Source organism: Sus scrofa, chromosome 5 (assembly GCF_054392235.1).
Source record: "Sus scrofa isolate SSC_HxYL_T2T_F1_AM1 chromosome 5, Sscrofa_HxYL_maternal_Yorkshire_Landrace_v2.0, whole genome shotgun sequence".
Taxonomy (NCBI): domain Eukaryota; kingdom Metazoa; phylum Chordata; class Mammalia; order Artiodactyla; family Suidae; genus Sus; species Sus scrofa.
Window position 1 is genome coordinate 28352711 of NC_139387.1, and position 17043 is coordinate 28369753.

The window sequence follows — 17043 nt, forward strand, 5'->3', positions numbered from 1 at the left end:
AAGGTAGGGTGAGACCATTCCAAGTGGAAAAAGTGATGATTTCACACTGCAGTGGAACATTAGTTCCCTATGCAGGGAAAATCCATGTTTTGTTCCTATGGTACTTTCAGTGTTCCATCCTCTCTGGCTTTTCATATACTTTATTTATTTAATAAACATTTATTAAACACTTATGTTAGGGACTGGTAAGCAGGGCTGGGCGTGTGCTCACAATTTTGAGTTTTTAATAGAAAGTCAGCTTGACAAAAATGTTACCGTAGTATTTTGTATAATAATCTGAGGAATAACTAAAAATATCTTACCTGCTTTTCACATAAAAGATAATCATGGGAACTGGCCAACTTTATATTTGAGTTAATATGTATTTTTCTCCCTCACTATTTATACATACACATATGCATGAAATGTCTGTATATACTCATTGGAATTTTATTAAATGGGAGGCCAATTCTGATACTTTAATGGAAGTTATACTTTTATGAATTCATAGCACTTTAAAAATAAGTATTAAGAGATAACTTTTAATTCCCACAATGAGACTCGACTTCATATCTACTAGGATGACTATAATCAAAAAGATAGACAATAAACAAATTAGAACCCTCATGATGAGTTCTTAGCCACTTTGGAAAATAATCTCATATCCCCCAAATGTTAATCAGCCTCACCTTCTGACCTAGCAGTTCCACACTTAGGTGAGATTACACCTGGCAGTCTCAAAAGAAGTAGTGAAGTCCAGGCTATGAGTTTCAGGGAATAGACATGAAAGGAGTCTGAGTCTTCTTTTGAGGACTCTGAATTCTCTGAACTCTTGAGGGATGGAGGCCTAGGAAAGAATATTCTTGGTCGGATTTCTTGGGACTCGCTCATGACCTCTTGGATGTCTGGAAAGGAGATTTCTTACCTTTTCTTTGTACAGTCCCTGGGCAGGGTCTCTCTTATTTAGAGAGCTTGGGGTACACTCTTTGTACCTACAGTTATTGATCCTTTAGTCTTTTGTGTGTGTGCGTGTGTGTGTGTGTTTAGGGCCACACCTGTGGCGTATGGAAGTTCCCAGGCTAGGGGTCCAATCAGAGCTATAGCTGCTGACTTACACCACAGCCACAGCAATGCCAGATCCAAGCTGGGTCTGCAACCTACACCACAACTCATGGTAATGCTGGATTCTTAACTCACTGAGTGAGACCAGGGATTGAACCTGCATCCTCATGGTTCTAGTCAGATTCGTTTCTGCTGAGCCACAACAGGAACGTCGATCCTTTAATCTTAATAGTAAAAATTTCTATTTGTAGAAAATTATAATAAATCTCAAGTTGTTAGTTATTAGTTATGCAAATAAAATATGAAATAAACACAAAACAAAATTGACAGAAGTATAAGGAGACATGTACCCATCTATGGTTCTCTCATGTTCGATAGGTTGGACAGAGGAAAATGAACAATGAAGTTAATAAGAATAATTTAATAGACAAAAACAGGACCTTTGACCCAACAATTAGAGAATATAATTTCTCAAGCATATAAGGGATATTTCTGTGGATTACTATAAATGCAAAACAAGTCTTAACAAAGTTTGAAGGATTAGTATTACACAGTGATATTTTCTAACCATTATATAATTAGGTTAGAAATCAATAACAAAAATGATAACGAAATAAGAAAAACATATTTAGATTCTTTTTTTAAAAAACCCAAGCTTCTAAATAACCAGAGATAAAGAGAGGAATTTTAATGCAAATTAGAGAGTAGTTGTTGGAATGATGGCAAATAAGTATTAGATAGAAATGTATACTATTACAGGCTTAATTGCAGGAAGAAAGAGATGCTGATAGTCAATTAAAGCTCAGCCTAAGAAGTTAAAAAAAGAGTCAAAGAACAAAGCCAAAGAAATTCAACAAATGGCAATAATAAGTATATAAAATAATGGAATAGGACAGAGAGATATAGTAAAGAGAAACAACGAGGCCAGAAATATGTTCTTTGATGCTAACAAAGTGGATAATACAATGATCGAAAGAGAATAAACAAATAAAATTAATAACAAAGATGTAGTAGAGATTTAAAAAAAAAATACTAGAAGGCATACCAATTTATTTAGTGGACCAGACCTCTTTGTATACAAGCAAAAATGAACTTCCTTTTTTCCTATACTTTCCTTACAAAGATATAGTAAAAAATAGTCTGTCTTGCCATTAGAAGGAATCTGTAGCAAGTTCTATAATTTTTTCTCATGTCTTATTAGAGTTCTTTATTTTTAGTAAGAAAGTCTAGTTCAGGTTAATATCAATGATTTGAACATTTTTTTTTCCTGGAGAAATTGTAACTTTTATTGTTTCACAAATTATGGGTTAGATTCTTTTGCTTTTTGGGGGGGTGGGGGATGCTCTTTTTTTTTTTCTTTTTATGGCTACATCTATGGCATATGTAAGTTCCCAGGCTAGGGGTCGAATTGGAGCTGCAGCTGCCGGCCTACCCCACAGCCACAGCAACATGGGATCTGAGACACATCTGTAATTTACACCACAGCTCATGGCAATACCAGATCCTTAAACCACTGAGAGAGGCCAGGGGTTGAATCTGTGTTCTCATGGATCCTAGTCAGGTTCATTACTGTTGAGCCACGACAGGAACCCCGGATTAGTTTTTTTCTTTAATTTTTATTTTATAGTGTTTTTTTTTTTTAATTTCATTGTGGTATAGTTGATTTACAATGTTGAATTAGTTTCAGGTGTACAGCAAAGTGAATCAGTTTTATATATATATATATTATATCCATTCTTTTTTCCCATATGGGTTATTACAGAACTTTGAGTAGATCTCCCAATGCTATGCAGTCGGTCCTTGTTAATTACATATTTTATATGTAGTAGTGCGTCTGTGTTAATTCTATCCTCCTGATTTATCTCTCTTCTTCCCCACAGTTTTCCCTTTGGTAGCCATAAGTTTGATTTCGAAATCTGTGAAAAATTTCCTTCCTCCTCCAGTCAGAGCCTAGTTTAGTCATAAGTTGTGGAAGTGGGAAGAATGTCTATTTTCTCTCTTCCCTGCTCCATCTTTTCCCCAAGTGATTTGTGGAGTTTTACTCTTTCAGGGAAGATGTTAAGGGAACAGGGGACTAAGAGAAAAGAATAAATTATTCAGTGGCTAACACAGTTCACCTCTAGATATGGCAGATGCATACTTATTTGGTGCTGATTTCATTAGCACTTGTCTTGTGTTCCTCAGGCATCCCCCACTGTGAATCTCTTGACAGAGGATACCCCCACTGTCTGGCCAATTATAACTCCCCCTCAGTCCTTGAGTTTCTAGCTGGGTCACACTGTTCCTCCAGATGATCCTCTTGGATAATGTTCCTTTAAACATAACTCTTGGCTGACTCCCTCCTGTGGACACTCACACCTTTTCCCTGCTCTTGGAGGAAGAGCCTTTGGTTTGAATACAATCTTTTCTCTCATTGCTATGTTAACTTCAAACTACCTCTCATGTTTAGTTTATCCCTATGAAAATTGATCCAATCTCTACAGAGTCTCAGCTGCAGGAGGCATATATGAACTTATGTGTGGTTTGCTTTAGATACTCTTTATTCAACTTATTAAGGGCAAGGGGAAAGGAAACTGTCTCTGCCCCACAGAGAGGGAGAAAGACATGCAGTGTATTGACATGCCCCCCCACCCCCGCCCAAGCATCATTAACCCCAAATCCTTCTGCCGTCTCATAGGTAATAACTTGCTTTAAGAAGACATACTTGATAACCACTATATTGTTTGTCTTGGAGTTTCAGCTGAGACTGAGACAGAAGGAATTTCATTTTAACAGACTGTTATATCACAAGTAACTGCATGCCAATTAACTTGAAAACTTAGAAAAAAAATTTCTTTAGAAAAAAAAGAAAAATTGATTAGACCTAATCATCAAAGAAACCAAATGAGTATTTATAAATTTAACCTACTCCCTCAAATGCAAAATAAACTAAAAAGTGGGGAAAAAAACTGTATTTCGCTATGTGAAAATTTTAATGGAGATTTGGACAATTGTAGTAAGACAATAAAAACAAAACAAAACCTTTGAAGATTTGAAAGTATTGACACAAAGTTATCATTATTCGAAAACTATTTAATTGCCTATCCTATATAGGAAATCCTAAAGACTGTACAGAAAAAGTATTAGCATTTATGAGTCTAACAATATACAGAAATCAATTATATTCCTATATATTAATGCAAGTAGTTAAAATATAATTTAAGAAAAGAGGCTTAAAGTAGCTAAAAAATTATCAAAAAATATGGGAGTTTCCATTTTGGCTCAGCAGGTTATGAACCTAATTAGTATCCATGAGGATTTGGGTTTGATTCCTGGCCTCACTCAGTGGGTTAAGGATCTAGTGTTGCCATGAGCTGTAGTGTATGTTACAGACATGGCTCGGATCCTGTGTTACTGTAACTGTGGGGTAGGCTGGCAGCTGCAGTTCCAATTTGACTCATAGCCTGGGAACTTCCATATGCCATGGGTGTGGCCCTAAAAAAAAGCAAAAAAATTTAAAAAATAAAAGAACTTTATGAAGAATTTTATAGAATTCAGTTGAAACATATTAACAAGGACCTAAGTAACTAGAGAGATTTATTAGAATCATTGTCTATTAGAAGAGTCACAGTTATAAAGATGCCAATTCTTTTGTAAAATATGAAAACAATTATGAATGAATTTACACGAAAGCTTATGATATGGAAATTTAAACCTTAAAACTACACATATTGGTGCACCATTGGAAGAATTTTGCGTGCCATCAAGGATAAACATACTCTTGTTTCAAGACTACTGCCTTAAAGAAATTCTTACAGGTATACAAAAGAATATTTATACCAGAATTATTGTAACAACATTCTTTGTATTGAAAAATAAATGGAAATGACTAAACACTGATCAATTGTAACAAACAAGTTGAGTTAAACATATGTAGTAACTAGAGTTACATGTTTCAATGTACAGATAAATCTCATGAACATGGGTTGGTCAAAAAAGGGAAATTTTGTGTGTGTATATATATATGTATATATATATATATGTATAGCTTGTGATTATCCATATGAAGCATAATTTTACACATATGCATACATGTATAAAACATATGTGTATATATATATTCTAAAAAGTAAACATGCATGGTAAAGATAAATATCAAATATTTGAAAGTAACTGTTTCCAGTGTTGGTCGGGTGGGAAGGGTAAAAATGTGATTTTATTATTTCTAAAAACAATGACAACAAAATATAATGGAAGTTTTAATTTGTTTCAAGACAGTGGGATATCTCATTTTCCCTCCTTTTGTAAAATAGTAAACCATCTTTATAAGATACTCTTTTCAGATGGAAATAAATTCTATTTTACACTGTATACATTCAGTAAATTTCTTAATTTTATGTTTACATTTCTCCTTCAAAATCAAGAAAAATCAAAAAAATCTGTAACTTATATTGGGTAAAAAAAGACTGCCTCAAATTTGGAAAAAGAAAACTTTATATAATAATTTAGTTAATAGGCTTCTGCAATATTTTTATTTTTTAATTTGTTTTTTTATTAAAATACAGTTGATTTACAATGTTGTGTCAATTTCTGCTATACAGCAAAGTGACCTAGTCATACACATATATACAATCTTTTTCTCATATTTTTTTTCATCACGTTCTATCACAAGAGATTGGATATAGTTCCCTGTGCTGTACAGTAGGACCTCATGCTTAATATTTTATTTTTAAGGATTCATCAAAAGTCATTTGAGGTTTTTTTTTTTTTTTATGGCTGAGTAGTATTCTATTGTGTATATATACCACATCTTCTTAATCCATTCGTCTGTCAATAGACATTTAAGTTGTTTCCATGTCTTGACTATTGTGCATAGTGCTGCAATGAACATACAGCTGCATGTATCCTTTTCAATGAAAGTTTTGTCTGGATATATGCTCAAGAGTGGGATTGCTGGGTCATATGGTAGTTCTATGTATAGATTTCTAAGGTAGCTCCATACAGTTCTCCATAGTGGTTGTACCAGCTTACATTCCAACCAACAGTGCAGGAGGGCTCCCTTTTCTCCACACCCCCTCCAGCATTTGTTATTTGTGGACTTGTTAATGATGGCCATTCTGACTGGTGTGAGGTGGTACCTCATAGTAGCTTTGATTTGCATTTCTCTAATTAGTGATGTTGAGCATTTTTTCATGTGCCTGGTGGCCATCTGTATATCTTCCTTGAAGAAATGTCTATTCAGGTCTTTTGCCCATTTTTCAATTGAGTTGTTGGCTTTTTTGCTGTTAAGTTGTATAAATTGTTTGTATATTTTAGAGATTAAGCCCTTGTCAGTTACATTGTTTGAAACGATTTTCTTCCATTCCATAAGTTGTCTTTTTTTATGGTTTCTTTTGCTGTGCAAAAGCTTGTCAGTTTGATTAGGCCCCATTGGTTTATTTTCGCTTTGATTTCTGTTGCTTTGGGAGACTGACTTCAGAAAACATTTGTACGGTTAATGTCAGAGAATATTTTGCCTATGTTCTCTTCTAGGAGTTTGATGGTGTCTTATCTTACATTTAAGTCTTTAAGCCATTTTGAGTTTACTTTATTGCATGGTGTGAGGGTGTGTTTCTGATTCATTGATTTACATGCAGCTGTCTGTTTTTCCCAGTACCACTTCATGAAAAGACTGTCTTTATCCCATTTTATATCTTGCCTCCTTTGTCAAGGATTAATTAACCATAGGTATCTGGGTTTATTTCTGTGTTCTCTATTCTGTTCCATTGGTCTATATGTCTCTTTTGGTGTCAGTACCACACTGTATTGATTACTGTAGCCTTGTAAGATTGCCTGAAAATAATGCCATTTGCAGCATTTGGGACTAGAGACTCTCATTCTAAGTGAAGTTAGAAAGAGAAAGACAAATACAATATGATATCACATATCTGGAATCTATTAAAGAGCACAAATGAAACTTTCCACAGAAAAGAAATTCATGGACTTGAAGAGCAGACTTGTGGTTGCCAAGGGGCGGGGAGTGAGTGGGGTGGACTGGGAGTCTGGGGTAAATAGATGCAAACTATTGCATTTGGAGTGGATAAGCAATGAGATCCTGCTGTATAGCACAGGGAACTATATCCAGTCACTTTGGATGGAACGTGATGGAGGATAATGTGAGAAAAAGAATATATATATATGTATGTATATATTCATATATAAATGTATGACTGGGCCACTTTGCTGTACAGTAGAAATTGACAGAACACTGTAAATCAGTTATAATAGAAAAATAATAATTATAAAAAAGAACATACACATCACAAAAGAAGATACACAGATAGTAAATAAGCATACAAGAATATGTTTGACATCATATACTACTACATTTAGAATGGATAAGCAATGAGGTCCCACTGTAAAGCACAGGGAACTATATCCAATCTCTGGGATTGGAAAAGAATGTAAAAAAGAATGTATATATATGTAGAACTGAGTTACTTGGCTATACTGCAGAAACTGGTGAAACATTATAAATCAACTATACTTTAAAATTGAAAAAAAAAGTCATTTGTTAAATAGAAATAGAACCATTCTTTATTCTGTTGCCTTAATATTAGACTATTCACTTTCTTTAATTGTTCCCCATCTCTACTATGATTAAATGAACTATATGACACAAGTAATCAAAGGATAGATTTAGAAGATTCCTAACCAGCTAAGATATTACAAATCAAATAGAAGAAAGACTTGATAAAACACAGACAGCCATCTCAGAAGCAGCAGATGAAGAGAATTTTTTCTAGTTATCAGTTACCTATTTAAAAGTAACCCCTAAAGGGAAAACTGAATTCATTCTCTTTTCTTGTCATAATTAGTATTTCCGGAATGTTTTCTTTCCTTCACATCTTGAATTTTAATGCTTCACTAAAGAATAATGGAAAAATCATTTGATGAAGCCAAAGATTGCATTTAATTCTAGTGTGTGTTAATTGGCTTTATTAAAAATTAGCATTTTTGAATTTCTAATTCTCTTTCTAATTTATGAAATGTCACTCATTTTCTCATGTATCATACTGTAATTAAATTTGCATGGGAGTAAATTTTATTTGTCTCTGTTGCTTAAACACTGAAGATTTGTCTGCACAACAAATGCAGGATATTTCTATATTGGTGTGTTGACAATAAAATGTTCATTAATTTTAAACATGGCAACAGCAGTACACATGCTGCAATTATAATTACCATTGCTTAGTAACAGCATGTCTCTGAGTGACAATGGGATTTAGCTGAATACGTATTACATGTGCTTCTCCTTGCAATATTTTCTCAATGTAGTTCTGATCCCTAGGTAGAAGTTGCCAGTTTAGGTGAAGGCATTTGGGCCAAATACTGATTCTGCTCCATAAACCATCAATGTAATCAGTCTAAGACCAATAGCGATTCACAATTAATCACATAATAATTGGATCATTCCTTCAATGTCAATACATTAGAAGCTGCATGAAAAGCATTCGGGAAAACTGTTTACCAGACTTAAATTTCTCTAGAGAAATCAAACACTGTACAATTAACAGGAAAAAATGAATTGTTCATTCTCTGGTTTAATTAGAAATGCACCACATCTGAACCCTTTTCTGACTCCTTTTATTCCCTAATTCTGCTGTTATTCCAGAGTTATCGTTCAGCCACGGAGATTTTGCAGCAGACCTTCATCCAGATCAGGGACAAATTGTAAGCAATGATCTTCTATAAACACTCTGGTGTTCTTTATTGCAGAGATGACAGCAATAAAGCAAATTCACTGTTAAAAAATTGTGGAGTTCTGGAGTTCCCGTCGTGGCGCAGTGGTTAATGAACCTGAGTAGGAACCATGAGGTTGAGGGTTCGATCCCTGCCCTTGCTCAGTGGGTTAATGATCTGGCATTGCCGTGATCGTGTAGGTTGCAGACGCGGCTTGGATCCCGCGTTGCTGTGGCTCTGGCGTAGGCCAGTGGCTACAGCTCCGATTAGACCTCTAGCCTGGGAACCTCCATATGCTGCAGGAGCAGCCCAAGAAATGGCAAAAAGACAAGAAAAAAAAATTGTGGAGTCATTTTCATTTTCTCTCTAGAATCTTATATTCATTATGCATTTTAATATTTTCTTTATATTAATACAATGGAAACTTGGATAGAATAATTTTTATAACAACACTTGAGATCAGAAGTGCTATTTTTATGATTTATTGAACGCAATTGTCTTGTATTCGTGTGTGGCCATTGGGACTCTTTGTATAGTACAGGTCAGCATAGGTATCTTCCCCCATGGCCTCCCTCTTCTCAAGTACTGGTGTTGAACCTCTTCTTTTCACACCACCATGCTCCTTTCAGAATCAAGACACACCCTTATTTAAGGGGGATGTTAATGATTGTCCTGGTATCAAGTGCCATGGCTGTACCTGTGGGATCAGTTTGCAAAAGCATTCAATATTCCTGGGGCAAGAATGATCCACCTTCTCTGAATGAGCCATTGGTTATAACCAACAATTGTAGAAGGCCTTCTATAAGCAGTAATAACAATGAGCCCTCATATCTCCTCCAAAAGGCAAAAAGATTGAAAGTATTAAGGAAAGATTTCAAAATTTGGAAATAAGACCAAAAAATAACTGTGTGTCCTTACAATATCATAGTAGAGCATTTTCTGACAAGTCTCCCTAGGAGCCATCTCACTATTGAGGAGCTTTAACTTTCTTTGACTTACTATTACATATTGATTAAGGCCCAGGGCCTATAAAATTAGATGTTATCTTGGAAGAATGAGGAATTGCAATTAACTTTTGTCCAGCAGTGACGCAAATGTAAATATATATATATATATATATATATATATGAAATTTAGTAATCTCATTTCAGCATTCATTCTTTTGTTGACTGTTTAAACATCTGTCATAGTCTCTTGAACTGCTTTGACAGCTTTGTCATCTTTCTAGTTTTATCATTAGTTAAATAATTCTCTGAAATAAGCTCACTATATATTTCTATTAGAATTAGATATTTTATAAAATTATATTTCACAGATCAGAGAGAAGCTGAGAAAATTCCAGAGTTGCCATTAACGCTTCACCTGGATTCCTTCAGTGATAACATCCTATAGAACCATAGTACAATAATCAGAACTGAGAAACTAATATTAGCATAAAAATACTGTTAACTACAGGCCGTATTCAAATTTACTCATTTTTTTATAAATGATCTTTTATGTGTATAGTTCTATGAAATTTTATCATTCATACATACATATTTAAGTAACCAGCACCATCATCGAAATCAAAAATGTTCCATCAACTCAGAGAAAATGCTTCACGCTATTCCTTTGTATCCACACCCTCCATACAAAGCTAACATCCAACAACCACTGATCTGTTCTACATCATTATAATTTAGTTATTTTGAAAGTGTCATATAAGTGGAATTATCCCCATATGTATTTTTTAGAGATTGGCTTTTTTCGTTTAGTGTAATTCCCTTGGAATTCATCCAAGTCGTAGTAGGCATCAATCATATGTTTCTTTTGTTTGCTGAGTAGTATTCTATTCAAAGAATGAATCATCGTTTATTCATTCACCCATGAAAGGATATTGGGTTGTTTCCAGTTTTTTATTATTACAAATAAAGTTGTCATGAATGTCCACATATTCATGTATAGGAATTTGCATAAATACAAACTCTTATTTCTCTAGGTTAAATACTCAAGAGTTGGATTGCTAAGTCATATGATAAAGGTAAGCTTAACTTTATAAGAGCCTGCCCAAATGTTTTCCAGAGGCTTTGTACCATTTTACATTCCACAAGCAATGTCTGAGAGATCCACTTCTCCTTGTCCTCACCAGCACGTGTGATAATATCATATGTCTTAGCAATTCAAGTAGCCATCAAGTGATACCCAGTTTTTATAAGTTGCATCTAACTAATAGCTAATGATGCTGGACATCTTTTCATGTACTTATCTCATCTGTATATCCTGTTTGGTTAAGTACCAGATTAGTCTTCGCTTGTTTTTTTATTAGGTTGTTTTTGTTTTTAACTCTTACATTTTGAGAATTCTTTATGTATTCTGCATATATGGACTATTGAGCCTGTGTAATGCGTTTTTAAAATTTCAGTTACTGTAGTTTTCACTTCGATAATCTCTCTTTGGTTCTTCCTTTGATCTATTTCTTTGCCTAGACAGTTTTCTCATTGATTTCAAGAGAATTCATGGTTGCTTCCTAGAGCATTTTTATAATAATCTACTTTAAAGTTCTTGAAAGATAATTCTAAGATCTGTATTTTCTTAGCATTGTCATCTCCTGTCTCTTCTCCTTGAGACTTTCCTGGTTCTTGCTCTGCTGAATAATTTTGGATTGTATCTTGAATATTTTTAATATTATGCCCTGTGCCTCTGGTTGCTATTTAAACTTTTCATTTGAGCTGGCAGTATTTAGGTTCAGAATGGACATCAAATCCCTCTTGTGTGAGCCTTTGTGGTGCTCTTTTGGTCATCCTTGCTTGTGTACTACAGAGAAAACCACTTGAAACCTGGGTGGTATGGAATACCACAGTTCTTCTCTCAAAGCTCGTTGTTTTTGATTTTGGTTGATTTTAGGAATGGGCCACTTGGGGGCATGAGCCTAAGCTTCATACATTAATTTAAAGGCTTCCATTCTCTTCCTCCCTCCTTTCTGTAATTGCTCCTGTACTCTAGCTGAAAGGAGAATGGATAACAAATTTCAGCTGTCATTTGCTTAGTATAGGGCAGTGGTTGTCAACAGGGATCCTCCCCAAAGTTCCTGTGTCCCATTATCTACAAAATTTAGTCTTTTTATTCTAAACAGCTTACTTTATATATTAAAACACTGAAAATCAATGGTTTCTCTCTCTCTCTGTCAAGTAATATTCTTTTTTCTCAATGCCACAAGGATGCTTGTGATTGCTTAAAAGTAGGTTCAAGATACATAAGGGAGAGAGAGAACACATACAAATTAATATTTCAAAATTTTATCATGTTATATTTCTACAGGTGATTCTTAATGTTGAATGCCAGTTAGCTTTGGAAATGTGCTTTTTTATTTCTAGGAACAGCATCAGCTTTCTGTTTACATTGCCATTGATATATCAACCGGAATGTTTGCTCTAGTACACACCTGCTGCTTTTACGCTAATGCTTTCTCTGGAGCTGTGTTGTGGAGTGTTATGTATGTATTATAAAGTGTTTGGTCATAAAGTTTTAGTATTTTTACACAGAAACAACGATACAATGGACGATTGCATTCAGATTTAATATTTGGACACGAATAGGTCACAGATGGGATTCATAAAGACCATTTTAGTAGAAGCCACAAGGATTTAGAAGGTAATCGGTCCTATTTTCAAATCTTAGCTCTGTAGTATAAATTTGAAGAAATCCACTACTCCTTGAGAGCCCCTTTCCTCATTTAAGATGGGATACTACCACAACAATGGAAGGGTTGTGAGGCCCAGATAGCATTTTATGCAGAGACCAGCTAGGATGCTTCCTGGCACAGTGAGTGTCAATTCACTTCTCTAATAGGCATGAAATCAAAACATAACTATAAGATTTGGTAGTAATGTAAAATTAAAATCAAAAACTTAAAAGTGGGAGTTCCTATAGTGGTTCAGCAGAAACGAATCTGACTAGTCCATGAGGATGCAGGTTCGATCCCTGGCCTCACTCAGTGAGTTGAGGATCCGGAATTGCTATGAGCTGAGATATAGGTTGAAGGTGAGGCTCAGATCTGGCGTCACTGTGGCTGTGGTGTAGGCCAGCAGCTGTAGCTCCAACTCAACCCCTAACCTAGGAACCTCCATATGCCGTGGGTGCTGCCCAAAAAAGACAAAACAAAAACAAAAACAAAACCTAAAAATGGTGACATAAGCCAGGGAATCATTTTGAATCAAAAGGGACTTTCTAATGAATTCCTCATTATACAGATAGCAAAATAAGACTCTAAAGGGTTAAGTGACTTGCAGATGTAGTTCTTGAGTCCAGAAGCAAATCTGGGACCAGAACTCTGATCTCCTAATCAGTAGACCTTAACACCATGGCACAAACAGCCTATTTATTGTCCCATATAAAAACCATCTAAAATGGAATCTATTATACTCATTGATCATTACAACAGACCTCAACATACTATAAAATGTGCACATGGCATATAAACTGCAGGTGTACTGCATCATAAAAATAAAAGCATTAGCTGATATGGCAATTGCAGCAAAAATTCAATATTCAACTAAAAACACCACTTGCTTTTGAAAACTGGAACTCTGAGGATGATATAGAAGATTCAGATCATTTTAAAAAGCTATCATGGGAAGTTTAAATGGATACTTTTTCTATTTGTAGACAATGGTCTTCTAGCAAAGGAACATTAAAAAATTATTCCATGGAATATTTCTTTACACACATGGTGAATATCTTATGGAATGTTTGAAGTCATCCTTAGAACTTTGGGAGGACTTAGAAAATTTTGGAGAATGTGGTTCTGTACTAGCTTAAAATTTTACCGAAAGGTGTTTTCAGTTTCTGCTCACCCACTCCTTACCTGGTGCCTAGAACAAACAACAGCAAATAAATGAGGTCTGTTTATTTTATTCTGCAGACAAAGAAGGAAGGGACTCCATGTTTACTATTCTTTCTGTTCATTCTCCTACCCATGTCATATTATAAGTATTTTTGTTACCAAGATGTACAGAGCCTTTGGCCAGCATTGCGCTAATACCACCTCCTAGACTATGACTTCAGTTTTGGTGTAGCTCTTCCCCTGAAAGCAGAGACTGCTGGAGCTGAGGCTGAGTGAGTTTTTTATCCATGACAGTTAAATGACCAAAGATAACACTTTCTGTCTGTGTCTCTGACTTGACAGTACTCCCCAACCCCTACCCAAATCCTGTTCTGTTAATCAGAACTGATCCAAAATCTTCCTAGTCCTGATCTCCAAGGTTGTCACTTCACTTACAGGAAAATTGTTTCCCACTGGATTGCTTTCTGCTTTGTCACTTCACTTACAGGAAAATTGTTTCCCACTGGATTGCTTTCTGCTAAGACCTATGCAGAAGAGAAAAATCTAATTTCTATATGCTCTCATTGCTATTTCTATTAAATCAGAGAGGAGAGTTGCCTCAATTATATTGACCAGTACAACTCTCTTTGATTCATTATCCATATTTGAGGCAAAACATCCTACTGGGACTCTGATGTTAGTGAGACTTACAATTCTGTTTTTCAAAGGGAAGAAAAGTCAAAATAATAATTCTCTGAAGATAACTTTCTTTCCCTCCTTTTTATCCCTTAACATTAGACAATCACAATCAGAACATTACTACTAATCCAAACAAATACCACAAGTATGATTTTATATTTCTTTTTTCATTTCCCATAACATTAAATGCTCTTAAAAAATTTGATCATTGGGAGTTCCCGTAGTGGCGCAGTGGTTAATGAACCTGACTAGGAACCATGAGGTTGCGGGTTCGATCCCTGCCCTTGCTCAGTGGGTTAATGATCTGGCATTGCCGTGATCGTGTAGATTGCAGACGCGGCTCGGATCCCGCGTTGCTGTGGCTCTGGCGTAGGCCGGTGGCTACAGCTCCGATTCGACCTCTAGCCTGGGAACCTCCATATGACATGAGAGCGGCCCAAGAAAATGGCAAAAAGACAAAAAAAAAAAAAAAAAAAAAAAAATTTGATCAGTCCACCCTTTGCCCCAGACTGCTCTAGTGTGAAACGTGTTACACAGTAGCAATTATTTGAGTGGTTTTTTTTCTCTATTTTTTTTTCCACAGTACAGCATAGGGACCCAGTTACACATACATGTATACATAATTTTTTCTCCCATTGTCATGCTGCAAAGTAAGTATCCAGACAGTTCTCAGTGCTACACAGCAGGATCTTATTGTAAATCCATTCCAAGAGCAATAGTTTGCATCCATTTACCCCAAGATCTCAATCCCTCTCACTCCCTCTCCCTCCTTCCGGGGAACTACAAGTCTATTCTCTAAGTCCATGATTTTCTTTTCTGTGGAAAGGTTCATTAGCGCTGTATATTAGATACCAGATATGACTGATATCATATATTTGTCTTTCTCTTTCTGACTTATTTCACTCAGTATGAGAGTCTCTAGTTCCATCCATGTTGCTGCAAATGGCATCATGTCGTTCTTTTTTATGGCTGAGTAGTATTCCATTATATATATATATATCACATCTTCCTAATCCAGTCATCTGTTGATGGACATTTGGGTTGTTTCCATATCTTGGCTATTGTGAACAGAGCTGCAATGAACATGTGGGTGCATGTGTCTTTTTAAAGGAAAGTTTTGTCCAGATATATGCCCAGGAGTGGGACTGCTAGATCATATGGTAGTTCTATGTATAGATTTCTAAGGTAGCTCCTTACTGTTCTCCATAGTGGTTGTACCAGCTTACATTCCCACCAACAGTGCAGGAGGGTTCCCTTTTCTCCACAACCCCTCTAGCACTTGTTATGAGTGGACTTATTAATGATGGCCATTCTGACTGGTGTGAGGTGGTATCTTGTGGTAGTTTTGATTTGCATTTCTCTAGCAATCAGGGATGTTGAGCATTTTTTTCGTGTGCTTTTTGGCCATCTGTATATCTTCCTTGGAGAAATGTCTATTCAGGGCTTTTGCCCATTTTTTAATTGGGTTGTTGGCTTTTTTGCTGTTGAGTTGTATAAGTTGCTTGTATATTCTAGAGATTAAGCCCTTGTCCATTGCATTGTTTGAAACTATTTTCTCATTCTCTAAGTTGTCCTTGTTTTTTCTTTTTGGTTTCCTTTGCTGTGCAAAAGCTTTTCAGTTTGATTAGGCCCCATTGGTTTATTTTTGCTTTTATTTCTGTTGCCTTGGGAGACTGACCTGAGAAAATATTCGTAAGCTTGATGTCAGAGAATGTTTTGCCTGTGTTCTCTTCCAGGAGTTTGATGGTGTCTTATCTTATATTTAAGTCTTTCAGCCATTTTGAGTTTATTTTCATGCATGGTGTGAGGGTGTGTTCTAGTTTCATTGATTTGCATGCAGCTGTCCAGGTTTCTCAGCAATGCTTGCTGAATAGACTTTTTTTTCCCATTTTATGTTCTTGCTTTCTTTGTCAAAGACTAATTGATCATAGGTGTCTGGGTTTATTTCTGGGTTCTCTGTTCTGTTCCATTGGTCTGTCTGTCTGTTTTGGTACCAGTACCACACTGTCTTGATGACTGTGGCTTTGTAATATTGCTTGAAGTCTTGAAGAGTTATGCCTCCTGCTTGGTTTTTGTTTCTCAGAATTGCTTTGGCAGTTCTGGGTTTTTTGTGGTTCCATATAAATTTTTGGATTATTTGTTCTAGTTCTGTCAAAAATGTCATGGGTAATTTGATAGGGATTGCATTAACTCTGTAGATTGCTTTGGGTAGTATGACCATTTTTACAATAATAATTTTTCCAACCCAGGAGCATGGAATATCTTTCCATTTCTTTACATCTTCTTTAATTTCCTTGATTAATGTTTTATAGTTCTCAGCATATAAGTCCTTTACCTCCTTTGTCAGGTGTATTCCCAGGTATTTGATTTTTTGGGGTGCACTTTTACAAGGTATTGTATTTTTGTATTCTTTTTCTAATATTTCATTGTTAGTATACAGAAATGCGACTGTTTTCTGAATGTTAATCTTATATCCTGCTACTTTGTTGAATTTGTTGGTCAGTTCAAGTATTTTGTGGGTTGAGTCCTTAGGGTTTTCTCTATATAGTATCATGTCATCTGCATACAGTGAGAGTTTTACCTCTTCTTTTCCTATTTGGATGCCTTTTATTTCTTTTGTTTGTCTAATTGCTGTGGCTAGGACTTCCAATACTATGCTGAATAGCAGTGGTGAGAGTGGGTATCCCTGTCTTGTTCCAGATTTGAGTGAGAAGGCTTTCAGCTTTTCTCCATTGAGTATTATATTTGCTGTGGGTTTGTCATAAATGGCTTTTGTTGTGTTAAGGTATGTTCACTCTATA

General features: G+C 35.5%; 1 protein-coding gene across 1 annotated transcript in view; it reads left to right on the forward strand.

Annotated features, from left to right (window-relative positions):
• LOC102166013 (uncharacterized) overlaps positions 1 to 17043 on the forward strand; it is a 460798-nt gene that overhangs the window by 339661 nt on the left and 104094 nt on the right. Inside the window, exon 8 of the mRNA XM_084956227.1 lies at positions 8675 to 8733. Coding sequence (XP_084812353.1) covers positions 8675 to 8733 — 59 coding nt within the window. The remainder of the gene's footprint in view (positions 1 to 8674; positions 8734 to 17043) is intronic.